The following is a 26,914-nucleotide window of genomic DNA, read 5'->3' on the forward strand; positions in this document are numbered from 1 at the left end:
AAGAAGCCTTGGCGAGTTGCTGCAGTGCATCCTGTGGATGGTCCACACTGCAGCCACGGTGCGCCGGTGGTGAAGGGAGTGAATGTTTAGGGTGGTGGATGGGGTGCCAATCAAGCGGGCTGCTTTGTCCTGGATGGTGTTGAGCTTCTCGAGTGTTGTTGGAGCTGCACTCATCCAGGCAAGTGGAGAGTATTCTATCACACTCCTGACTTGTGCCTTGGAGATGGTCGAAAGGCTTTGGGGGGTCAGGAGGTGAGTCACTCGCCGCAGAATACCCAGCCTCTGACCTGCTCTCGTAGCCACAGTATTTATATGGCTGGTCCAGTTAAGTTTCTGGTCAATGGTGACCCCCAGGATGTTGATGGTGGAGGATTCGTCGATGGTAATGCCGTTGAATGTCAAGGGGAGGTGGTTCGACTCTCTCTTGTTGGAGATGGTCATTGCCTGGCACTTGTCAGGTGCTAATGTTACTCACCAGTAGGATACCCATCGGGGTGAGCAAATTACTAACCCAGGAGAGTTGTCAGCATGAAATATGAATGATTACTGAAAGTGAGCCCATTTATGCATCGAGATGGACAATGTCAGATGACTTGCTCGAAACCAATCAAGTCTGAGATTATTGCCGTGCGATTTTGATGTGTGACAGACTAGTACACCAGTAGATGGCAATGATGCACCACACAGACTGCATTCTGACTGGAACATGTGTCTTGTTTCTGTCAATGAAAGGAAAACCTTTCCACAGTTCGAGACATCACACCTTAACAGATTGATAACAGCAGAAACCGAGGCATGTTGGCTCCAAGTTAGCTGGAATCCTTGCAGAAACCCTCTCGAGGCTTCTTAAATTTGAACCATAGAACCATAGAAAAGATACAGCGCGGAATGGGGGCCATTCGGCCCATCGAAGGACAACCAGGTGCCCATTCTAATCCCACCTTCCAGCACCCGGTCCGTAGCCCTGCAGCTTACAGCACTTCAGGTGCGGGTCCAGGTACTTTTTAAAAGAGTTGAGGGTCCCTGCCTCTCCCACCAATTCGGGCAGCGAATTCCATACACCCACCACCCTCTGGGTAAAATAGTTTCTCCTCATGTCCCCTCTAATCCTTCCGCCAATCAGCTTCAATCTACGTCCTCTAGTTCTTGATCTCTCCGTAGAGGAAAGAGGTACTTCCTGTCTACTCTATCTGGGCCCCTCATGATTTTGTACACCTCAATGTAGACAAATGTGAGGTCATCCACTTTGGATCAAAAAAGGATAGAACAGGGTACTTTCTAAATGGTAAAAAGTTAAAAACAGTGGATGTCCAAAGGGACTTAGGGGTTCAGGTACATCGATCATTGAAGTGTCATGAACAGGTGCAGAAAATAATCAAGAAGGCTAATGGAATGCTGGCCTTTCTATCTCGAGGACTGGAGTACAAGGGGGCAGAAGTTATGCTGCAGCTATACAAAACCCTGGTTAGACCGCACCTGGAGTACTGTGAGCAGTTCTGGGCACCGCACCTTCGGAAGGACATATTGGCCTTGGAGGGAGTGCAGCGTAGGTTTACTAGAATGATACCCGGACTTCAAGGGTTAAGTTACGAGGAGAGATTACACAAATTGGGGTTGTATTCTCGGGAGTTTCGAAGGTTAAGGGGTGATCTGATCGAAGTTTATAAGATATTAAGGGGAACGGATAGGGTGGATAGAGAGAAACTATTTCCGCTGGTTGGGGATTCTAGGAGTAGGGGGCACAGTCTAAAAATTAGAGCCAGACCTTTCAGGAGTGAGATTAGAAAACATTTCTACACACAAAGCGGGGTAGAAGTTTGGAACTCTCTTCCGCAAACGGCAATTGATACTAGCTCAATTGCTAAATTTAAATCTGAGATAGATAGCTTTTTGGCAACCAAAGGGTATTAAGGGATATGGGCCAAAGGCAGGTATATGGAGTTAGATCACAGATCAGCCCATGATCTTCTCAAATGGCGGAGCAGGCACGAGGGGCTGAATGGCCTCCTCCTGTTCCTATGTTCCTATTAATGTGACACCTCCTGCTCACTTAGCATTCCCCTGTGGAATCCAAATGACCAAATCTAAACCACTTATTAGCCTCTATTACACATAATTCATTCTGATAGCATGAAGACACTCATACCGCAGTGTTAAGCTACATTATTAGATCATATTATCCCGCAGTTATTACCTTCCAGCTGTTCTTCGCTGTTCCAGATGCGCCAACCAGCCCCAATCTCTACCTGGAGACGCGGTACAATGAACTATTCGAAGGTGACTCGCTCACCCTGCGTTGCCTGATCCCGATGCAGTCCGCGGACCTTGCGAACATCGGGTTTTATCTGTACAAAGAGAAGGAGCCTTCACGACCGAAAGGGAAGAGCGGGCCCTCAGCAAGGACGTTTGCAATTTTCACCATCTCGCATCTAAACTTGTCCGACGGAGGAAGCTATGCATGCATGTACAGAGCGCAGAGGTTCGGAGAGTGGTACAACTCGACATACAGCAAGCGTGTCACGATCGTGGTGTCAGGTAAACTCTCCCCTTTACTTTTGCACGACAGGTCTCTTGGGAACTTTTGCAAAGTCCAACAACAAATTGCATTTATACAGCGCCTTGAACGTCCCAAGGTGCTTCACAGGAGCGATTATCAAACAAAATTGGAAACTGAGCCACATCAGGAGATATTAGGGACAGGTGACCGAAAGCTTGGTCAAAGAGGGAGGTTTTAAGGGAGGAGAGAGAGGGGCGGAGAGGTTTAGGGAGGGATTCCCAGAGATTCGGGCCCAGGCAGCTGAAGGCACGGCCGCCAATGGTGGAGCGATGGGAATCGGGGGATACGCAAGAGGCCAGAATTGGAGGAGCGCAGAGATCTCGGAGGGTCGGAGGAGGTTACAGAGATAGGGAGGGGGGGCGAGGGCCATGGAGGGATTTGAACAGGAGGATGAGAATTGTAGGGGCTGGAGGAGGTTACAGAGATAGGGAGGGGGGCGAGGGCCATGGAGGGATTTGAACAGGAGGATGAGAATTGTAGGGGCTGGAGGAGGTTACAGAGATAGGGAGGGGGACGAGGGCCATGGAGGGATTTGAACAGGAGGATGAGAATTTTATAATTGAGGCGTTCCCGGACCGGGAACCAGTGTCGGTCCAGCGAGCACAGGGGGTGATGGGTGAACGGGACTCGGTGCGGGTTAGGATACGGGGGGGGCAGAGTTTTGGATGAGCTGGAGGGTGGACGACGGGAGGCCGGGCAGGAGAGCATCGGAATAGTTAAGTCTGGAGATAACAAAGGCACGGACGAGGGCTCCAGCCGCAGGTGAGCTGAGGCAGAGGGGGCAGAGACGGGAGATGTAACAGAGGTGGCAGTCAGCGGTCTTGGCGATGGACCGGACAAGTGGCCGGAATCTCATCTCAGGGTCAAATGGGACGTCAAGATTGCGAAGGGCCTGGTTCAGTCTCAGACACAGGGCCAGGGAGAGGGCTGGAGTCGGTGGGCAGGGGAATGGAGTTTGCAGTGGGGACCAAAGGCAATGGACAGTGGGTTCGGTCTTCCCAATATTTAGTTGGCAAATAAATAGTCAGTTCCCGGGAACTCATTCAACGCATTTACTGTAGCGTTGAAAATTAAAAATTGGAACGCAAATTTCGATGGATCTGGGACGCTTTTGTGTGACTGTACTCGACAGCGAGAGACGTTAATGGGGTCGCCATCAGTCTTGGGGCAGTAATGCAAAAGCGGGCAGAAACATGTCGGCCGCCTCCTCTCCCTCCCGTCCAATATTCAGTTCGAGAGTGGGGGTAAAGACGGCGTCCGAGGTGACACCGCCCTCGTTTCGCGCTGACGTCCCCGAGACGGATCTCCGCGCCCTCCCCCCGTCTCTCTCGAATGTTTGGCTTCAGCGAGATGTGAAACCCGAGAGAGAGAGAGAGAGAGAGAGAACAGAAAAAAGAGGCTGATCCATCTCACCGTTCCTTCAGATCGAAGAGAAAGGCCGACGCTCTCTCTCGTAAGGACGCCCGGCGCGTTTGCGGAAGGCGAGGATGTCGATTTGGCCTGTGCCTCGCCCGGCGTCCACGCGGAGAGTACTTTCCGCTTGCTGAAAATGGGAGAGGACGCGTCCCTCACCTCCGTGGCTGCGAAAACTGCACACCAGGCCGCCATCTTCACCATCACCGAGGCAGCTATCAGCGACGGAGGGGACTACGTGTGCAGCTACGAGCTGGCACAGGCTGGAAGAGTGTACCAGTCCTCAAAGAGTGACCGAGTGACGGTGACTGTAATTGGTGAGTGTTATCTGGAAACACAGGCCATTCGGCCCTTCGAGCCTGCTCCCCCATTCAATATGACCATGGCTGATCCTCTATCTCAATACCATATTCCCGCTCTCTCTCCCCGTACCCCTTGATGCCTTTTTGTGTCTAGAAATCTATCCAGCTCCTTCTTGAATATATTCGGTGACTTGGCCTCCGCTGCCTTCTGGGGTAGAGAATTCCACAGGTTCACCACCCTCTGAGTGAAGAAATTTCTCCTCATCTCACTCCTAAATGTCCTACCCCGTATCCTGAGACTGTGACCCCCCTCGTTCTGGACTCCCCCAGCCAGAGTAAACATCCTCCCTGCATCCAGTCTGTCGAGCCCTGTCAGAATTTTGTACGTTTCAATGAGATCCCCTCTCATTCTTCTAAACTCGAGTGAAGACAGGCCGAGTCGACCCAATCTCTCCTCGTACGACAGTCCCTGCCATCCCAGGGATCAGTCTGGTGAACTTTCGCTGCACTCCCTCCATGGCAAGGACATCCTTTCTTAGGTAATATTGATTCTGATTTTTACCTCAACTCCACTTTCCCGCCCTTTCCCCATATCCTTTGACTCCCTCGCTGATCAAAAATTGGTCTAACTCAGCCTTGAGTGTATTCAATGACTCAGCCTCCACGGCTTTTTGGGGTCAAGAATTCCAAAGATTCGCGACCCTCTGGGAGAAGAAATTCCTCCTCATTTCCGTCTTAAACGGGCGACCCCTTATTCTGAGACTATGCCCCCTAGTTTTAGATTCCCCCATGAGGGGTAACATCCTCTCAGCATCTACCCTATCGAGTCCCCTCAGAATCTTGTATGTTTCAATAAGATCTCCTCTCATTCTTCTAAACTCCAGTGAGTAGAGACCCAACCTGTTCAATCTTTCCTCATAAGACAATTAAAATTAACCCCAGTACAGACCACGGACTCGCAGATCAGGTAATGGAAGTGGAATTTCAGGATATCTCAGGATTGGTCAGAACATTGAATGCAGGAGTTGGGATGTCTTGTTGAAGTTGTACAAGACATTAGTAAGGCCACACTTGGAATACTGTGTACAGTTCTGGTCACCCTATTATAGAAAGGATATTATTAAACTAGAAAGAGTGCAGAAAAGATTTACTAGGATGCTACCGGGACTTGATGGTTTGACTTACAGGGAGAGGTTAGACAGACTGGGACTTTTTTCCCTGGAGAGTAGGAGGTTTAGGGGTGATCTTATTGAAGTCTATAAAATAACGAGGGGCATAGATAAGGTCGATAGTCAAAATCTTTTCCCAAAGGTAGGGGAGTCTATAACGAGGGGGCATAGATTTAAGGTGAGAGGGGAGAGATACAAAAGGGTCCAGAGGGGCAATTTTTTCACTCAAAGGGTGGTGAGTGTCTGGAACGAGCTGCCAGAGGCAGTAGTAGAGGCGGGTACAATTTTGTCTTTTAAAAAGCATTTGGACAGTTACATGGGTAAGATGGGTATAGAGGGATATGGGCCAAGTGCAGGCAATTGGGACTAGCTTAGTGGTATAAACTGGGCGACATGGACATGTTGGGCCGAAGGGCCTGTTTCCATGTTGTAAACTTCTATGATTCTATGATTCTATGATTCTATAGACGCACCAAGAGGGACCGAGCGGCCTTTTTGGCCCATAATCATCCTGCTGGCTTGGTGTTGCAGGTGGAATTGGTGAGACCAGTCCAAGGTGCATGTGGCCTCATTGAGAAAGCAAAGTGATGCATTTCAGTCGGAAGAACGAGGAGAGGCAATATAAACTAGAGGGTACAACTCTAAAAGGGGGTACAGGAACAGAGAGATCTGGGGGTGTATGTGCACAAATCGTTGAAGGTGGCAGGGCAGGTTGAGAAAGTGGTTAATAAAGCATACGGGATCCTGGGCTTTATAAATAGAGGCACAGAGCACAAAAGCAAGGAAGTCATGATGAACCTTTATAAAACACTGGTTCGGCCACAACTGGGGTATTGGGTCCAGTTCTGGGCACCGCACTTTAGGAAAGATGTGAAGGCCTTAGAGAGGGTGCAGAGGAGATTTACCAGAATGGTTCCAGGGATGAGGGACTTCAGTTATGGGGAGAGACTGGAGAAGCTGGGGTTGTTCTCCTTGGAACAGAGACGGTTGAGAGGAGATTTGATCGAGGCGTTCAAAATCATGAAGGGTCCAGACAGAGTAGACGGAGAGAAACTGCTCCCATTGGCGGAAGGGTCAAGAACCAGAGGACACAGATTTAAGGTGATTGGCAAAAGAACCAAAGGTGACATGAGGAGAAACTTTTTTACCCAGCGAGTGGTTAGGATCTGGAATGCACTGCCCGAGGGGGCGGTGGAGGCAGATTCAATCATGGCCTTCAACAGGGAACTGGATAAGGACTTGAAGGGAAAAAAAATGTGCAGGGGCTACGGGGAGTGGGACTGGCCGGATTGCTCTTGCACAGAGCCGGCACGGACTCGATGGCCCGAGTGGCCTCCTTCTCTGCCGTAAACCTTCCTACGATTCTCGAGCGGGGTAATGAAGGGCTCGGATAATTTTTGTTTGATGAAGTTTTGCTTGATATCTGACGGGGCATTTGCTTATTCCCAGGAACGCTGCCCAAACCAGCGATATCTCTGAGCCCAAACCTCACCTTCCTTCTCGAAGGGGATTTGGGAGCCATAAAATGCACGACCCCAGAAAGATACCCCGAGAAGACGTGCTACTTGTACAAAAATAACTCGAGGGGCCCGATCGCTTCCAGTACCCCCGCCAGAGGCGAACGCACTTGCAACTTTCCGATTGAGGGTGCCGTCCTCACGGACGAGGGGGATTATTCCTGCCGCTATCGAGCGCAGGTCGGACGGAGGATGGCGAACTCCAGCCTGAGCCGAATCCTCCCGTTGACGGTCAGAGGTGAGTGACGTCCTCCTTTGGCCCTTCTACCAGCAACGGGAGGAGGCCGTTCAGCCCATCTTGCCCGTGCTGCAGCCTCCGTGAAAGGGCTCTCCGGTTCATCCCGATCTGCTCGTCTCGCCTCTCTGGTCCTTCTTGGCAAATAGCGTGAATCCGTGAGCTCTTGGTTGCCGACCCTTCTGGAAACAGTCTCTCCTCGTTCACTCCAACAAGTTGATTTGGAACACTTTTGGTTCTCCCCTCAATAGAGTCATAGAGTTATACAGCACGGATAGAGGCCCTTCGGCCCATCGTGTCCGCGCCGGCCATCAAGCCCTGTCTACTCTAATCCCATATTCCAGCATTTGGTCCGTAGCCTTGTATGCTATGGCATTTCAAGTGCTCATCCAAATGCTTCTTGAATGTTGTGAGGGTTCCTGCCTCCACAACCCTTTCAGGCAGTGAGTTCCAGACTCCAACCACCCTCTGGGTGAAAAAGTTCTTTCTCAAATCCCCTCGAAACCTCCCGCCTTTTACCTTGAATCTATGTCCCCTTGTTATAGAACCCTCAACGAAGGGAAAAAGCTCCTGAGTATCCATCCTATCTGTGCCCCTCAGGTCCCTGCTCCGAGGAGATTCTCCAGTCTCTCCACGCGACTGAAGTCCCTCATCGCCTGGTACCGTTCCAGTAAATCCCCCCTCCCTTAACCTTCTCCGCTCTACGGAGAACAAGTCCAGCTCCTCCAGTCTCTCCGCCAAACTGAAGTCCATGCTGCCATGGACCTCACCACTCAGCTCCAACCCCAGTTACAGCCGGCCACCCATAGTATATCTGCGTCTTTCATTGATCAATACAATTGATCAATTTCCAGTATTCTTACAAAATAGCCGGGCTGAAACAGGAACAGGAGGAGGCCATTCAGCCCCTCGAGCGTGTTCCACCATTCAGTTAGATCCTTACAAAGGACCTAGAGCATAGAAACAGGCCAATCGGCCCAACTGGTCTGTAGGAACATAGGAACAGGAGGAGGCCATTCAGCCCCTCGTGCCCTGCTCCGCCATTTGATAAGATCATGGGCTGATCTGTGATCTAACTCCATATACCTGCCTTTGGCCCATATCCCTTAATACCCTTTGGTTGCCAAAAAGCTATCTATCTCAGATTTAAATTTAGCAATTGAGCTAGTATCAATTGCGGAAGAGAGTTCCAAACTTCTACCACCCTTTGTGTGTAGAAATGTTTTCTAATCTCGCTCCTGAAAGGTCTGGCTCTAATTTTTAGACTGTGCCCCCTACTCCTAGAATCCCCAACCAGCGGAAATAGTCTCTCTCTATCCACCCTATCCGTTCCCCTTAATATCTTATAAACTTCGATCAGATCACCCCTTAACCTTCGAAACTCCAGAGAATACAACCCCAATTTGTGTAATCTCTCCTCGTAACTTAACCCTTGAAGTCCGGGTATCATTCTAGTAAACCTACGCTGCACTCCCTCCAAGGCCAATATGTCCTTCCGAAGGTGCGGTGCCCAGAACTGCTCACAGTACTCCAGGTGTGGTCTAACCAGGGTTTTGTATCGCTGCAGCATAACTTCTGCCCCCTTGTACTCCAGTCCTCTAGATATAAAGGCCAGCATTCCATTAGCCTTATTGATTAGTCTTGGATTTTTCAATTGACTCCCCGCACAGCCTTTTTGGGGGGGGAGAGTGCGAAATTTCCAGTACCCTTTTGAGAGGGCCCCCTCTACTTTACCAGGAGACGTGCGATTCAGACTGCTCGCAGAGCCCACCCCAGATATGGTCGTCAAACGAGCCACCCGGCCGAGTCCCACTCTCCCGCATTCGGTCTGTAGCCCTGTGGGTTACGGCTCTTCAGGTGCACATCCAGGTACTTTTTTAAAAATGAGTTGAGGGTTTCTGCCTCTCCCACCCTCTCAGGCAGTGAGTTCCAGACCCCCTCTGGGTGGAAAAAATGTTTCCTCAAAAGCCTTGCTAAAGTCCATGTAGATTACATCAACTACGCTACCCTCATCGATCCTCCTCGTCACCTCCTCGCAAAATCCAATCAAGTCAGTCAGACACGACCTCCCCTTAACAAATCCGTGCTGACTGTCCTTGATTAGTCCGTGCCTTTCTATCCTGTCCCTCAGAATTGATTCCAATAATTTGCCCACCACCGAGGTTTGACTGACTGGCCTGTAATTACTCGGTCTATCCCTCGCTCCCTTTTTAAACAACGGTACAACGTTAGCAGTCCTCCAATCCTCCGGCACCTCGCCCTGTATCCAGTGAGGATTGGAAAATGATTGTTAAAGCCTCCGCTATTTCCTCTCTGGCTTCTTTTAACGGCCTGGGAGACATTTCATCCGGGCCCTGGTGATTTATCCACTTTCAACGATGCTAATCCCCTTAATACTTCCTCTCTCACTAAGTTTATCCCATCCAATATCTCACACTCCTCCTCGTTAACGACAATCCCTGCTTCGTCCCCCTCTCTTTTGTGAAGACAGATGCAAAGTATTCATTAAGAACCATCCCCACATCTTCCGCCTCCACACACACGTTACCTTTTTTGGTCTCTAATAGGCCCTACTCTTTCCTTAGTTGCCCTCTTGCTCTTAATGTATTTATAAAACATCTTTGGGTTTTCTTTGAAGGGGAGAAGCTGGCAAAGAGCCAGCATAGGTACGATGGGCTGAATGGCCACTTTTGTGGTCGTGAGATGCTTTTCGTTGACCGATACAATTGAATGACTTCCAGCATTATTTTGAAATTGGCTTTCGTACAACGAGACTGCACTGAATAAATGACCTTCCCTCTATCATAAGGTCAGGAATGGGGATGTTCACTGGTGATTGCACAGTGTTCAGTTCCATTCGCAACCCCTCAGATAATGAAGCAGTCCGAGCCCGCATGCAGCAAGACCTGGACAACATCCAGGCTTGGGCTGATAAGTGGCAAGTAACATTCGCGCCAGACAAGTGCCAGGCAATGACCATCTCCAACAAGAGAGAGTCTAACCACCTCCCCTTGACATTCAACGGCATTACCATCGCCGAATCCCCCACCATCAACATCCTGGGGGTCACCATTGACCAGAAACTTAACTGGACCAGCCACATAAATACTGTGGCTACAAGAGCAGGTCAGAGGCTGGGTATTCTGCGGCAAGTGACTCACCTCCTGACTCCCCAAAGCCTTTCCACCATCTACAAGGCACAAGTCAGGAGTGTGATGGAATACTCTCCACTTGCCTGGATGAGTGCAGCTCCAACAACACTCAAGAAGCTCGACATCATCCAGGACAAAGCAGCCCGCTTGATTGGCACCCCATCCACCACCGTAAACATTCACTCCCTTCACCACCGGCGCACTGTGGCTGCAGTGTGCACCATCCACAGGATGCACTGCAGCAACTCGCCAAGGCTTCTTCGACAGCACCTCCCAAACCCGCGACCTCTCCCACCTAGAAGGACAAGGGCAGCAGGCACATGGGGACAACACCACCTGCACGTTCCCCTCCAAGTCACACACCATCCCGACTTGGAAATATATCGGCCGTTCCTTCATCGTCGCTGGGTCAAAATCCTGGAACTCCCTTCCTAACAGCACTGTGGGAGAACCTTCACCACACGGACTGCAGCGGTTCAAGAAGGCGGCTCACCACCACCTTCTCAAGGGGCAATCAGGGATGGGCAATAAATGCCGGCCTCGCCAGCGACGCCCGAATAATAATAAAACGTCCTTCTGTTTTGCAGGCCGTCCCTCAAAGCCATTGATATCCGTTTATTACCGCCATACGTCGGACGAGTATGTTATTAACTGCACGGTCCCTGTTTTGCGGCCAGGAGGTAGAATTTATTTATACAAAGCCATTGGAGGGCAATTCGCTCAAGTTGCCTACGCCCAGGCGACGGGTGAAACCGTCTCTTTCCTGATCTCGAATACAAGTTCACCAGGTGCAGGGTACTACGCATGCATGTCTGAAACACCAGCGGCAGGTCGATTACTGAGGTCTCCATTCAGCGATGCGGTCACCGTACTGCCGAGGGGTGAGTGGCATCGATGAGCCCAGCGATTAATAGTGAAGTTTTCAATTGGAAATAATCGCCACAGGAATTTTGGTCGCGAGCATTTGGATCATCTTTCTTGTCTCGCTCCCAAACGCACCTCCTGCCTTACCCCCATGAGTCGCAACATGGATGGGGATGATTGTTGCTCGCAGCAGGGGTGGTGTTAGCAACAGTAATAGCAGTGGTAGTGCGAGTATTATTGATAGGTATTGTGGCAGTAGTATTATTAATAGTGGTGGTGTTAGCAACAGTAATAGCAGTGGTAGTGCGAGTATTATTGATAGGTATTGTGGCAGTAGTATTATTAATAGTGGTGGTGTTAGCAACAGTAATAGCAGTGGTAGTGCGAGTATTATTGATAGGTATTGTGGCAGTAGTATTATTAATAGTGGTGGTGTTAGCAACAGTAATAGCAGTGATAGTGCGAGTATTATTGATAGGTATTGTGGCAGTAGTATTATTAATAGTGGTGGTGTTAGCAACAGTAATAGCAGTGATAGTGCGAGTATTATTGATAGGTGTAGTGGCAGTAGTATTATTAATAGTGCTGGTGTTAGCAACAGTAAAAGCAGTGATAGTGCGAGTATTATTGATAGGTGTAGTGGCAGTAGTATTATTAATAGTGGTGGTGTTAGCAACAGTAATAGCAGTGATAGTGCGAGTATTATTGATAGGTGCAGTGGCAGTAGTATTATTAATAGTAGTAGCAGCAGGAACAGTAATAGTAATAATAGTTGTAGTGATGGTGGTAATAGCAGTAGTAGCAATAGTAATTGGAAAATAGCAGCAGTGGCATCGTCATCACCTTCACTATGGGGATGATTGTTACTAGCTGGTAATAGTAGTAGTGTTAGCAACAGTAATAGTGGTAATATGTTAGTATTATTAAAAGCTTTATTGGTAGCACTGTTAGTAGTTCTAATAGTAATGGTAGCAGTAGAAATTGTTGCAGTGGTAGAAGCAGTAAAAGTAGTAGTATTAGTCGTAGCAATAGTAGCAGTAATAATAGTGGCAATAGTATTGGTAGCAATAGTAGTAGTAGTAATAGTAGCAGTAGTAATAGTGGCAATAGTAGTAGTAGCAATAGTAGCAGTAGTAATAGTGGCAATAGTAGTAGTAGCAATAGCAGTAGTAATAGTAGCTGTAGTAATAGTAGCAATAGTAGTAGCAGTAATAGTGGCAAAAGTAGTAGTAGCAATAGTAGTAGTAGCAATAGTGGCAATAGTGGTAGTAGCAATAGTAATAGTAGCAGTAATAGTAGCAATAGTAGTAGTAATAGTAGTAGTAGTAATAGTAGCAGTAGTAATAGTGGCAGTAGTAGTAGCAATAGTAGCAATAGTAGTAGTAGTAATAGTGGCAATAGTAGTAGCAGCAATAGTAGTAATTGTAGCAGTAGTAATAGTGGCAATAGTAGTGGTAGTAATAGTGGCAATAGTAGTAATAGTAGCAGTAGTAATAGTGGCAGTAGTAGTAGTAATAGTGGCAATAGTAGTAGTAGTAGCAATCGTAGTAATTGTAGCAGTAGTAATAGTGGCAATAGTACACAGGCATTAACCTTCATAGCGGTGGGAACAGTATATCCCAGCAGGAATCTCGACTTAATTTTCGGAAATCCTTCTGCCAGTGCAAACAGACGCCACAGCTACAAAAACAGAGTGAGATATTTCGGCCACCAGTGCACATTTCACTGCAGCAAATAAGTTGGGATAGAACTGAGAGTTTCTAACGATCAGGAAAGAATGAACGGGCTGGGGGCTCGTTTCTCTGGTAAAGGGAAGGCTGAGGGTGGACCTGGTAGAGAATTTTAAGATTATGAAAGGGGAGACGCAGAGAAGATGTTTCCTCTTCGGGGCGGAGACCGGAACTAGGGGGGGGGCCATAAATATAAGAGAGTCAGTAATAAATCCAATCGGGGAATTCAGGAGAAACTTCTTTCCCCAGAGAGTGGTGAGAATGTGGAACTCGCTCCCACAAGGAGTAGTCGAGGTGAACAGTGTAGATGGATTTAAGGGGAAGCTGGATAAACACATGAGGGAGAAAGGAATAGAATGAGAGGGTGAGATGGAGAAGGGAGGGAGGAGGCTCGTGTGGAGCATAAACACCGGGATAGACCAGTTGGGCCGAATGGCCTGTTTCTGTGCTGTAAACTCGACGTAAACCCTGAAATCTTAGACGATGCAACATTTCGTGTTGTGACCGAAATCCTACCTTTCACAGGTTCGAATTCTCAGCCGATGCTGGTTGGGTTGTGCCTGGGAGGTGCAGTCATTGCCTTGGCCGCCATCCTCTTCACCGCCACTTACTGCAAGAGACGCGGGCATTGTAAGGCGACAGGAGGTAGGAAGACCCATTGGCCCTTACTTTCTCACCGCTTTTCAGTGTGAAGTCATCTGTCCTCTCCACCGGGTGTTCATCGACTTGTCGTAGTGTTTCCAACACCTTCTGTTTTGTTACCTCACAAAAGTCGGTAAATTTGAGTCTTGGAAGCCTTTTGGGGGGGAGAGAGAATTCCAGATGTTCTGGGCACCGCACCTTCGGAAGGACACATTGGCCTTGGAGGGAGTGCAGCGTAGGTTTACTAGAATGATACCCGGACTTCAAGGGTTAAGTTACGAGGAGAGATTACACAAATTGGGGTTGTTTTCTCTGGAGTTTCGAAGGTTAAGGGGTGATCTGATCGAAGTTTATAAGATATTAAGGGGAACGGATAGAGAGAAACTATTTCCGCTGGTTGGGGATTCTAGGAGTAGTGGGCACAGTCTAAAAATTAGAGCCAGACCTTTCAGGAGCGAGATTAGAAAACATTTCTACACGCAAAGGGTTGTAGAAGTTTGGAACTCTCTTCCGCAAACGGCAATTGATACTAGCTCAATTGCTAAATTTAAATCTGAGATAGATAGCTTTTTGGCAACCAAAGGTATTAAGGGATATGGGCCAAAGACAGGTATATGGAGTTAGATCACAGATCAGCCCATGATCTTATCGAATGGCGGAGCAGGCTCGAGGGGCTGAATGGCCTACTCCTGTTCCTGTGTTTCTAGACGTCCACTAGCCTCTGTGTGAATAAAGTGTGAATTTGCCAGATAAACAATGGAATTTTTCATCCACGCAAACGTAAGAACATGAGAAATAGGAGCAGGAATGGGCCACTCGGCCCCTCGAGGCTGCTCCGCCATTCAATCAGATCATGGCTGATCTTCGACCTCAACTCCACTTTCCCGCCCGATCCCCATATCCCTTGATTCCCCGAGAGTCCAGAAATCTATCCATCTCAGCCTCGAATATACCCAACGACTGAGCGTCCACAGCCCTCTGGGGGAGAGAATTCCAAAGATTCACAACCCTCTGAGTGAAGAAATTCCTCCTCATCTCAGTCTTGAATGGCCGACCCCTTATCCTGAGACTATGCCCCCTCGTTCGAGACTCTCCAGCCAGGGGGAAACAACCTCTCAGCATCTACCCTGTCAAGCTCCCTCAGAATCTTCTATGTTTCAATGAGATCACCTCTCATTCTTCTAAACTCCAGAGAGTATGGGCCCATTCTACTCAATCTCTCCTCAAAGGACAACCCTCTCATCCCAGGAATCAATCTAGTGAACCTTCGTTGCACCGCCTCTAAGGCAAGTATATCCTTCCTTAGATAAGGAGACCAAAACTGTACTCGGTACTCCAGGTGAGGTCTCACTAGATTTCAACTGGACTTCAGTCCATCTGAAAGCGACTGTCCTAACAATCTATGTATAATGTCAAAGCCCAATCTTTCCAAAATATTATTTGCTGGAAGTTGTTCCGAAAATGTTATCCTTTCTAGTTTAGTATTAAAATAGCAATTTTAACACAGACAGGAGTCGGAATAAACGGGTCTTTTTCCGGGGTGTCAGGCAGTGACTAGTGGGGTACCGCAGGGATCAGTGCTTGGGCCCCAGCTATTCACAATATATATCAATGATTTGGACGAGGGAACTAAATGTAACATTTCCAAGTTTGCAGACGACACAAAGCTGGGGTGGATTGTGAGCTGTGAGGAGGATGCAAAGAGGCTCCAATGTGATTTAGACAAGTTGGGTGAGTGGGCAAGAACATGGCAGATGCAGTATAATGTGGATAAATGTGAGGTTATCCACTTTGGTTGTAAAAACAGAAAGGCAGATTATTATTTAAATGGGGATAGATTGGGAAAAGGGGAGGTGCAACGAGACCTGGGTGTCCTTGTACACCAGTCACTGAAAGCGAGCATTCAGGTGCAGCAAGCAGTTAGGAAGGCGAATGGTATGTTGGCCTTCATTGCAAGAGGATTTGAGTACAGGAGCGGGGATGTCTTACTGCAGTTACACAGGGGCCTTGGTGAGACCACCTCTGGAGTATTGTGTGCAGTTTTGTTCTCCTTATCTGAGGAAGGATATACTTGCCATGGAGGGAGTGCAGCGAAGGTTCACCAGACTGATTCCTGGGATGGCAGGACTGACGTATGAGGAGAGATTGGGTCGACTCGGCCTGTATTCACTCGAGTTTGGAAGAATGAGAGGTGATCTCATCGAAACATATAAAATTCTAACAGGACTCGACAGACTAGATGCAGGGAGGATGTTCCCGATGGCTGGGGAGTCCAGAACCAGGGGTCACAGTCTCAGGATACGGGGGGTGGGACATTTAGAACCGAGATGAGGAGAAATTTCTTCACTCAGAGGGTGGTGAACCTGTGGAATTCTCTACCACAGAAGGCAGTGGAGGTCAAGTCAAGAAGGAGATAGATATATTTCTTAATGCTGAAGGGATCAAGGGATATGGGGAAAAAGCAGGAACAGGGGACTGAGTTAGACAATCAGCCATGATCATTTTGAATGGCGGAGCAGCCCCGAGGGGCCGAATGGCCTTCTCTTGCTCCTATTTTCTATGTTTCTAGGGGGGGTGAAATTGGACCTGGGCGGGAGACACTAAACAGGTGGTAACACATCTCTCCGGAACATAGCGGCCTCTAAACCCTCTGCTGTTTTGTGCAGACGCCTTGGACCTTCAGACGCATCTATTGCGCTCGTGGCACGACAGTCTAGACGACGGGGACTGCCCGCATCACGAGACGTTGCTTTGAGGATGAAGAAGAGAGTTGAAGAAAGAGCCACGGGAAATAACGCAGAAAATTAAAAGATATTTGTTCGGACGGACGCGCCAATTAAGAACGGAGCCAGCTACTCGTGTTGGCACTTACCGGGGGGGAATATTTTTGTCAATAAATATTGTATACGATGGGTCAGAAGCCAAAATATGGATGCTGGAAATCTGAAACAGAAAGAGGGAATGGTGCAAACACTCAGGAGGTCAGGCAGCATCTCTGGTTGGAGTAAAGCAGGGTCATTTCCATCCGAAATATTAACGCTAACATCAGGAAAGTGACCAATTGGGTGCAACACTTTGTTTACATGACAGACGTCAACGGAGAGTAATATTAGGTGCGAGTTGCGCCCGAGGGCTTGGGTGTCCCACAAAGCTTTTTTCTCATTCGTCCATGGGATGTGGGCGTCGCTGGCGAGGCCGGCATTTATTGCCCATCCCTAATTGCCCCTTGAGAAGGTGGTGGTGAGCCGCCTTCTTGAACCGCTGCAGTCCGTGTGGTGAAGGTTCTCCCACAGTGCCGTTAGGAAGGGAGTTCCAGGATTTTGACCCAGCGACGATGAAGGAACGGCCGATATATTTCCAAGTGGGGATGGTGTGTGACTCGGAGGGGAACGTGCAGGTGGTGTTGTCCCCATGTGCCTGCTGCCCTTGTCCTTCTCGGTGGGAGAGGTCGCGGGTTTGGGAGGTGCTGTCGAAGAAGCCTTGGCGAGTTGCTGCAGTGCATCCTGTGGATGGTCCACACTGCAGCCACGGTGCGCCGGTGGTGAAGGGAGTGAATGTTTAGGGTGGTGGATGGGGTGCCAATCAAGCGGGCTGCTTTGCCCTGGATGGTGTCGAGCTTCTCGAGTGTTGTTGGAGCTGCACTCATCCAGGCAAGTGGAGAGTATTCCATCACACTCCTGACCTGTGCCTTGTAGATGGTGGAAAGGCTTTGGGGAGTCAGGAGGTGAGTCACTCGCTGCAGAATACCCAGCCTCTGACCTGCTCTTGTAGCCACAGTATTTTTATAGCTGGTCCAGTTTGGTTTCTGGTAGGTTTACGCTACAGATTAAAATTGTCCTCTCTCTCTCTCTCTCTCTACATGGATGCTGCCTGACCCACTGAGTGTTTCCCAGAATATTGTGTTTGTAAATCCCTGTAGCACACAGCTCAGGGGCCGTGGGGAAAGACTGGGGAAAATATAGAGAAGGATACAGCACAGAACGAGGCACCTTTGGTGTGTCTGTCTGGCTGGTCGAGCTACCAGTTACTAAATCTGCTTCTGCCACCCTTTCAGGCAGTGATTCGAACTAATAAAAACTCACTGTGTAACAAATATTTCATCTCATCTCACTTCTGGATTTTTTCCCAATTATTTTTAATCTGTGTTCTTTAGTTAACCGACCCTCCTGCCAGTAAAAAGGCTACAGCACGGAAGGAGACCCATTCGGCCCATCGAGTCCGTGCCGGCTCTGTGCAAGAGCAATGCAGCTAGTCCCGCTGCCCCGCTCTCTCCCCGTAGCCCTGCCAATTTTTCCCATCAAGTACTTATCCAGTTCCCTGTTGAAGGCCATGATTGAATCTGCCTCCACCACCCCCACGGGCAGTGCATTCCAGATCCTAACCACTCGCTGGGTAAAAAGGTTTCTCCTCATGTCACCTTTGGTTCTTTTGCCAATCACCTTAAATCTATGTCCTCTGGTCCTTGACCCTTCCTCCAATGGGAACAGTCTCTCTCTATCTACTCTGTCTGGACCCCTCCGTGATTTTGAACCCCTCGATCAAATCCCCTCGCAACCGTCTCTGTTCCAAGGAGAACAACCCCAGCTTCTCCAGTCTCTCCACGTAACTAAAGTCCCTCATCCCTGGAACCATTCTGGTAAATCTTTTCTGCACCCTCTCTAAGGCCTTCACTTCTTTCCCAAAGTGCGTTGCCCAGAACTGGACCCAATACTCCAGTTGTGGCCGAACCAGCGTTTTATAAAGGTTCATCATGACTTCCCTACTTTTGTACTCTTTTGGGGGGGGAAAAAAAAAATTGTTTCAGGGCCGTTTTTGGGCGCGGGTAGCGTGATGTGCTATTCGGTCCTGCGCAGGGAGGACGTAAGTTTGCGCCCATGCCAGGACTGAACTGTCATGAGCGTTCCATTCTGAACCTTGCACGGAGAATCAATGCAATTCGCACTTTCCACCACCAGGGGGAGCTCAATCTCTTAAAGGGAGGATGTTTCTTAGCACTCTCTTAAAGGTAGCTGGTACCTGTTATTTGCTGAAAACAACAGTCTACTGTCTGCACGGAGTCTGAACGGGGATCAGACGTCGCACACGTGAAACACAGATGCAGGTCCCGCCCCTATGTTTACGCACTGATGAGTTACGTTCAAACATTGAATAAAGGTTGCGCACCGCTAAATCCCACACCCTCCAGACCTCACCAATCTGCCGATCTGAGTTGGTACCAGGCCTGCGGGAGTGCATGCACCAAGGTTCTCTGCTGATGCACTGGAGGCCTTGGGTGCAAGAGGTGGGCAGAAGGAGGGACATCCTATATCCGGAGGTGGGGGACGGTGTAAAAGACCCTCCAGATATCTATCCAAAAGGCAGTGGGAGGCAGCGGGGGATGAAGTCAATGCCAGGCATGAACATGGACGCAGTGCAGGAAGAAGTTGAATGCTCTGACATGAGTGGTCAAGGTGAGTGAGGTCAACTGTCAAGTGGCGTCTCCTGCCAACTGCTCCACGCACTGCGCCCTCCATCACCCACATACCAATAAACTCTTTCCATCAGGACTCAACTCTTCCAATCAGATGCTTCCTCTCACCCTTTCACATGACCACTGTTTCAAGCCGCTCACACTTCCAGCTATTCAACCATGACAGGCACATCACCCAGACGCCCGTCCCGCTTTCTTGCAGGAGACGGCGGCGCTTATCAGGAGGCAGCAAGTGGCCGTGGCATTCAGCCCCTCGAGCCTGTTCCGCCATTCGATCAGATCATGGTGGACCTGTGATCTAACTCCATATACCCGCCTTAGCCCCATATCCCTTAATACCCTTGGTTCACAGAAATCTACCGATCTCGGATTTAACATTCACGAGTGAGCGAGCATCGACTGCCGTCTGCAGAAGAGCGTTCCAAACATCTCCCACCCTTTGCGTGTAGAAGCATTTCCTGACTTCACTCCTGCACGTCCTGGCTCTAAATGTTCGGCCATGTCCCCGCGTCCTAGTATTCAAGTCTAGGAGACCGACAAAAGCACTGACAAATGTCTGGGCAGCCAGAAGCAATAATCCAGCCACTAACCTGTAAATCCTGCGTGGTTCCTTTAAATAACGCCGGTGGGGGGTCCTCCAGACACTCTGAGACACGTTCAGACGGTCGGGGTTGAGACTGTGCGTTGAGTTGAGCGTTAATTCCCAAAATGGTGTCTATCACTTTAAATCAGAGTTGGACACTGATTGGAGCCATTTTCTCCCGACTTCACATGATTCCAGCGTTCGTTATCTGCGCCAAACTCCGATACCAAGATGGCGTCTGGCATGCCCATCCAAAACGCCATCTTGAATGTCGGAGGAGGGGCCGTGTAGCGCCAAAACTACGGCCGCTGCACGATCCAATTCCTCACCGTATGTCTCTATTTATAAAGCCCAGGATCCCGTATGCTTTTTTAACCACTTTCTCAACCTGCCCTGCCACCTTCAACGATCTGTGCACATTTACCCCCAGGTCTCTCTGTTCCTGGACCCCTTTTAGAATTGTGCCCTCTAATTTATATTGCCTCTCCTCGTTCTTCCTACCGAAATCCATCACTTCACACTTCTCTGTGTTAAATTCCCTCTGCCATGTGTCCGTCCGTTCCCCCAGTCTGTCTCCGTCCTCCTGAAGTCTGTTACTATCCTCCTCGCTGTTTACTACATTCCCGAGTTTCTTGTCAGCTGCAAACTTTGAAATTATTACCCAAGTCCAGGGTCATTAATATATCTCAAAAAGAGCAGTGGTCCTAATACTGACCCCTGGGGAACACCCACTGTAAACTCCCCTCCAGTCTGAGAAACAACCGTTCACCGCTACTCTCTGCTTTCTGTCCTCCCGAGCAAATTTTATATCCACGCTGTGACTGTCCCTTTAATCCCAGGGGCTTTAATTTTGCTAAAAAGTCTATTATGTGGCACTTTATCAAATTCCTTCTGAAAGTCTAGATACGCCACATCTACCGCACTACCCTCATCGACCCTCTCCGTTACTTCATCAAAGAACTCAATCAAGTTAGTGAAACACGATTGAACAAATCCATGCTGACATTCATTTATTAGCCTGTGCTTTTCCAAGTGCCAATTAATTTTGTCCCGGATTATTGTCTCTAAAAGTTTCCCCACCATCGATGTTAGTCTGACTGGCCTGTAATTGTCGGGTTTATCCCTCTCCCCCTTTTTTGAACAGGGGTGTAACATTTGCAATCCTCCAGTCCTCTGGCACCCGCCCCCATATCTACGGATGATTGGAAGATTATGGCCAGATCCTCCGCAATTTCCACCCTTACTTCCCTCAGTAACCGAGGATGTATCCCATCTGGACCGGGTGGCTTATCGACTTTGAGTGCTGCCAATCTTTTAAGTTCCTCCTCTTTATCTATTTTCATCCCATCCAATATGGCTGTAACCTCCTCCTTTACTGCTACCTTGGCAGCATCCTCATCTCTAGTGAGGACGGAGTATTCATTTAGTATCTCAGCCATGGCCTCAGCCTCCACAAGATCTCATTTGTCCCTAATTGGTCTCACCCTTCCTTTGACGACCCTTTAATTATTTATATGTTCATAAAAGACTTTTGGATTCCCTTTTGCGTTGGCCGCTGATCTATTCTCAGGCAATCTCTCTTTACCCCTCTCATTCCCTTTTTTTGGATCTCCTCTGTACTTCCAATATCCTGCTTGGCTCGTTACCGAATCATGAAGCTTACGTTTGTCATAAACCTCTTTCTTCTGTTTCATTTTAACTTTTAGTCATCCAGGGAGCAACAGCTTTGTTAATGTAGGGAAAGGAAACAGAGAAACACAGCAAATAGGAGCGAGAGAAGGCCATTCGGCCCCTCCGGCCTGCTCCGCCATTTAAAGTGATCATGGCTGATCGTCCAACTCAGTACCCTGTTCCCGCTTTTTCAGCAAAGTCACACAAACCGGAACGGGTTGTGACCAGACAACCTGGTCTTTTTAATAATGTTGGCTGAGAGATAAATAGTTGGGAGGGTTCGGGTCTAACAGGGACAACCAACCTTGGGAGAGTTAGGGTCCGACAGGGGTCTTTGGGAGAGTTAGGGTCCGACAGGGGGTCTTTGGAGAGTTAGGGTCCGACAGGGGTCTTTGGGAGAGTTAGGGTCCTACAGGGGTCTTTGGGAGAGTTAGGGTCCGACAGGGGTCTTTGGGAGAGTTAGGGTCCGACAGGGGACCTTGGGAGAGTTAGGGTCCTACAGGGGACCTTGGGAGAGTTAGGGTCCTACAGGGGTCTTTGGGAGAGTTAGGGTCCTACAGGGGTCTTTGGGAGAGTTAGGGTCCTACAGGGGACCTTGGGAGAGTTGGGGTCCTACAGGGGACCTTGGGAGAGTTAGGGTCCTACAGGGGTCTTTGGGAGAGTTAGGGTCCTACAGGGGTCTTTGGGAGAGTTAGGGTCCTACAGGGGACCTTGGGAGAGTTAGGGTCCTACAGGGGTCTTTGGGAGAGTTAGGGTCCTACAGGGGACCTTGGGAGAGTTAGGGTCCGACAGGGGACCTTGGGAGAGTTAGGGTCCTACAGGGGACCTTGGGAGAGTTAGGGTCCGACAGGGGACCTTGGGAGAGTTAGGGTCCGACAGGGGACCTTGGGAGAGTTAGGGTCCTACAGGGGACCTTGGGAGAGTTGGGGTCCTACAGGAGTCTTTGGGAGAGTTAGGGTCCTACAGGGAACCTTGGGAGAGTTAGGGTCCTACAGGGGACCTTGGGAGAGTTAGGGTCCGACAGGGGTCTTTGGGAGAGTTAGGGTCCTACAGGGGACCTTGGGAGAGTTAGGGTCCGACAGGGGACCTTGGGAGAGTTAGGGTCCTACAGGGGTCTTTGGGAGAGTTCGGGTCCTACAGGGGTCTTTGGGAGAGTTAGGGTCCTACAGGGGGGCTTTGGGAGAGTTAGGGTCCTACAGGGACCTTGGGAGAGTTAGGGTCCTACAGGGGACCTTGAGAGAGTTTGGGTCCTACAGGGGTCTTTGGGAGAGTTAGGGTCCGACAGGGGTCTTTGGGAGAGTTAGGGTCCTACAGGGGTCTTTGGGAGAGTTAGGGTCCTACAGGGGACCTTGGGAGAGTTAGGGTCCTACAGGGGTCTTTGGGAGAGTAAGGGTCCGACAGGGGTCTTTGGGAGAGTTAGGGTCCTACAGGGGTCTTTGGGAGAGTTAGGGTCCTACAGGGGTCTTTGGGAGAGTTAGGGTCCGACAGGGGTCTTTGGGAGAGTTAGGGTCCTACAGGGGTCTTTGGGAGAGTTAGGGTCCTACAGGGGTCTTTGGGAGAGTTAGGGTCCTACAGGGGTCTTTGGGAGAGTTAGGGTCCTACAGGGGTCTTTGGGAGAGATAGGGTCCTACAGGGGACCTTGGGAGAGTTAGGGTCCTACAGGGGTCTTTGGGAGAGTTAGGGTCCTACAGGGGACCTTGGGAGAGTTAGGGTCCTACAGGGGTCTTTGGGAGAGTTTGGGTCCCACAGGGGACCTTGAGAGAGTTTGGGTCCCACAGGGGTCTTTGGGAGAGTTAGGGTCCTACAGGGGTCTTTGGGAGAGTTAGGGTCCTACAGGGGAGCTTGGGAGAGTTAGGGACCTTCAGGGGTCTTTGGGAGAGTTAGGGTCCTACAGGGGACCTTGGGAGAGTTAGGGTCCGACAGGGGTCTTTGGGAGAGTTAGGGTCCTACAGGGGACCTTGGGAGAGTTAGGGTCCGACAGGGGTCTTTGGGAGAGTTAGGGTCCTACAGGGGTCTTTGGGAGAGTTAGGGTCCTTCAGGGGTCTTTGGGAGAGTTAGGGTCCGACAGGGGTCTTTGGGAGAGTTAGGGTCCTTCAGGGGTCTTTTGGAGAGTTAGGGTCCGACAGGGGTCTTTGGGAGAGTTAGGGTCCTACAGGGGTCTTTGGGAGAGTTAGGGTCCTACAGGGGTCTTTGGGAGAGTTAGGGTCCTACAGGGGTCTTTGGGAGAGTTAGGGTCCTACAGGGGACCTTGGGAGAGTTAGGGTCCTACAGGGGACCTTGAGAGAGTTAGGGTCCTACAGGGGAGCTTGGGAGAGTTAGGGTCCTACAGGGGACCTTGGGAGAGTTAGGGTCCTACAGGGGACCTTGGGAGAGTTAGGGTCCTACAGGGGACTTTGGGAGAGTTAGGGTCCTACAGGGGTCTTTGGGAGTGTTAGGGTCCTACAGGGGACCTTGTGAGAGTTAGGGTCCTACAGGGGACCTTGGGAGAGTTAGGGTCCTACAGGGGTCTTTGGGAGAGTTAGGGTCCGACAGGGGTCTTTGGGAGAGTTAGGGTCCTACAGGGGACCTTGGGAGAGTTAGGGTCCTACAGGGGACCTTGGGAGAGTTAGGGTCCCACAGGGGACCTTGGGAGAGTTAGGGTCCTACAGGGGTCTTTGGGAGAGTTAGGGTCCGACAGGGGACCTTGGGAGAGTTAGTGTCCTACAGGGGTCTTTGGGAGAGTTAGGGTCCTACAGGGGTCTTTGGGAGAGTTAGGGTCCTACAGGGGTCTTTGGGAGAGTTAGGGTCCTACAGGGGACATTGGGAGAGTTAGGGTCCGAGAGGGGTCTTTGGGAGAGTTAGGGTCCGAGAGGGGACCTTGGGAGAGTTAGGGTCCTACAGGGGTCTTTGGGAGAGTTAGGGTCCTACAGGGGACCTTGGGAGAGTTAGGGTCCTACAGGGGTCTTTGGGAGAGTTAGGGTCCGACAGGGGTCTTTGGGAGAGTTAGGGTCCTACAGGGGTCTTTGGGAGAGTTAGGGTCCTACAGGGGACATTGGGAGAGTTAGGGTCCGAGAGGGGACCTTGGGAGAGTTAGGGTCCTACAGGGGTCTTTGGGAGAGTTAGGGTCCCACAGGGGTCTTTGGGAGAGTTAGGGTCCTACAGGGGACCTTGGGAGAGTTAGGGTCCGAGAGGGGACCTTTTGAGAGTTAGGGTCCGACAGGGGTCTTTGGGAGAGTTAGGGTCCGAGAGGGGACCTTGGGAGAGTTAGGGTCCTACAGGGGTCTTTGGGAGAGTTAGGGTCCTACAGGGGTCTTTGGGAGAGTTAGGGTCCTACAGGGGTCTTTGGGAGAGTTAGGGTCCTACAGGGGTCTTTGGGATAGTTGGGGTCCTACAGGGGACCATGGGAGAGTTAGGGTCCTACAGGGGACCATGGGAGAGTTAGGGTCCTACAGGGGTCTTTGGGAGAGATAGGGTCCTACAGGGGTCTTTGGGAGAGTTAGGGTCCTACAGGGGACCTTGGGAGAGTTAGGGTCCTACAGGGGTCTTTGGGAGAGTTAGGGTCCTACAGGGGTCTTTGGGAGAGTTAGGGTCCTACAGGGGACCTTGGGAGAGTTAGGGTCCTACAGGGGACCTTGGGAGAGTTAGGGTCCTACAGGGGACCTTGGGAGAGTTCGGGTCCTACAGGGGTCTTTGGGAGAGTTAGGGTCCTACAGGGGTCTTTGGGAGAGTTAGGGTCCGACAGGGGTCTTTGGGAGAGTTAGGGTCCTACAGGGGTCTTTGGGAGAGTTAGGGTCCTACAGGGGACCTTGGGAGAGTTAGGGTCCTACAGGGGACCTTGGGAGAGTTAGGGTCCGACAGGGGTCTTTGGGAGAGTTAGGGTCCTACAGGGGACCTTGGGAGAGTTAGGGTCCTACAGGGGTCTTTGGGAGAGTTAGGGTCCTACAGGGGTCTTTGGGAGAGTTAGGGTCCTACAGGGGACCTTGGGAGAGTTAGGGTCCTACAGGGGACCTTGGGAGAGTTAGGGTCCTACAGGGGTCTTTGGGAGAGTTAGGGTCCTACAGGGGTCTTTGGGAGAGTTAGGGTCCTACAGGGGACCTTGGGAGAGTTAGGGTCCTCCAGGGGACATTGGGAGAGTTGGGGTCCGACAGGGGTCTTTGGGAGAGTTAGGGTCCTGCAGGGGACCTTGGGAGAGTTGGGGTCCTACAGGGGTCTTTGGGAGAGTTAGGGTCCTACAGGGGTCTTTGGGAGAGTTAGGGTCCTACAGGGGTCTTTGGGAGAGTTAGGGTCCTACAGGGGTCTTTGGGAGAGTTAGGGTCCTACAGAGGACCCTGGGAGAGTTAGGGTCCCACAGGGGTCTTTGGGAGAGTTAGGGTCCTACAGGGGTCTTTGGGAGAGTTAGGGTCCTACAGTGGACCTTGGGAGAGTTAGGGTCCTACAGGGGACCTTGGGAGAGTTAGGGTCCTACAGGGGACCATGGGAGAGTTAGGGTCCTTCAGGGGTCTTTGGGAGAGTTAGGGTCCTACAGGGGACCTTGGGAGAGTTAGGGTCCTACAGGGGTCTTTGGTAGAGTTAGGGTCCTACAGGGGACCATGGGAGAGTTAGGGTCCTACAGGGGTCTTTGGGAGAGTTAGGGTCCTACAGGGGACCTTGGGAGAGTTAGGGTCCGACAGGGGTCTTTGGGAGAGTTAGGGTCCTACAGGGGTCTTTGGGAGAGTTAGGGTCCTACAGGGGACCTTGGGAGAGTTGGGGTCCGACAGGGGTCTTTGGGAGAGTTAGGGTCCTACAGGGGACCTGGGGAGAGTTAGGGTCCTGCAGGGGACCTTGGGAGAGTTAGGGTCCTACAGGGGACCTTGGGAGAGTTAGGGTACCACAGGGGTCTTTGGGAGAGTTAGGGTCCTACAGGGGACCTTGGGAGAGTTCGGGTCCTACAGGGGTCTTTGGGAGAGTTAGGGTCCTACAGGGGTCTTTGGGAGAGTTAGGGTCCTACAGGGGTCTTTGGGAGAGTTAGGGTCCTACAGGGGACCTTGGGAGAGTTGGGGTCCGACAGGGGTCTTTGGGAGAGTTAGGGTCCTACAGGGGACCTTGGGAGAGTTGGGGTCCGACAGGGGTCTTTGGGAGAGTTAGGGTCCTACAGGGGTCTTTGGGAGAGTTAGGGTACGACAGGGGACCTTGGGAGAGTTGGGGTCCGACAGGGGTCTTTGGGAGAGTTAGGGTCCGACAGGGGACCTGGGGAGAGTTCGGGTCCTACAGGGGACCTTGGGAGAGTTAGGGTCCTACAGGGGACCTTGGGAGAGTTGGGGTCCGACAGGGGTCTTTGGGAGAGTTAGGGTCCTACAGGGGTCTTTGGGAGAGTTAGGGTACGACAGGGGACCTTGGGAGAGTTGGGGTCCGACAGGGGTCTTTGGGAGAGTTAGGGTCCGACAGGGGACCTGGGGAGAGTTCGGGTCCTACAGGGGACCTTGGGAGAGTTAGGGTCCTACAGGGGACCTTGGTAGAGTTGGGGTCCTACAGGGGTCTTTGGGAGAGTTAGGGTCCGACAGGGGACCTTGGGAGAGTTAGGGTCCTACAGGGGACCTTGGGAGAGTTAGGGTCCGACAGGGGACCTTGGGAGAGTTAGGGTCCTACAGGGG

The 26,914-nt window shown here is 50.5% G+C and overlaps 1 protein-coding gene across 1 annotated transcript in view; it reads left to right on the plus strand.

Moving 5' to 3' along the window:
* LOC137308895 (uncharacterized) overlaps positions 1-17,674 on the plus strand; it is a 48,505-nt gene extending 30,831 nt beyond the window's left edge. Inside the window, exons 10-15 of the mRNA XM_067977332.1 lie at positions 2,221-2,535; positions 3,982-4,287; positions 6,891-7,196; positions 10,933-11,226; positions 13,465-13,584; positions 16,248-17,674. Coding sequence (XP_067833433.1) covers positions 2,221-2,535; positions 3,982-4,287; positions 6,891-7,196; positions 10,933-11,226; positions 13,465-13,584; positions 16,248-16,336 — 1,430 coding nt within the window. The 3' untranslated portion in view covers positions 16,337-17,674. The remainder of the gene's footprint in view (positions 1-2,220; positions 2,536-3,981; positions 4,288-6,890; positions 7,197-10,932; positions 11,227-13,464; positions 13,585-16,247) is intronic.
* The last annotated feature ends 9,240 nt before the right edge of the window (positions 17,675-26,914 follow it).

Source organism: Heptranchias perlo, unplaced genomic scaffold (assembly GCF_035084215.1).
Source record: "Heptranchias perlo isolate sHepPer1 unplaced genomic scaffold, sHepPer1.hap1 HAP1_SCAFFOLD_143, whole genome shotgun sequence".
In the NCBI taxonomy this organism is placed as follows: domain Eukaryota; kingdom Metazoa; phylum Chordata; class Chondrichthyes; order Hexanchiformes; family Hexanchidae; genus Heptranchias; species Heptranchias perlo.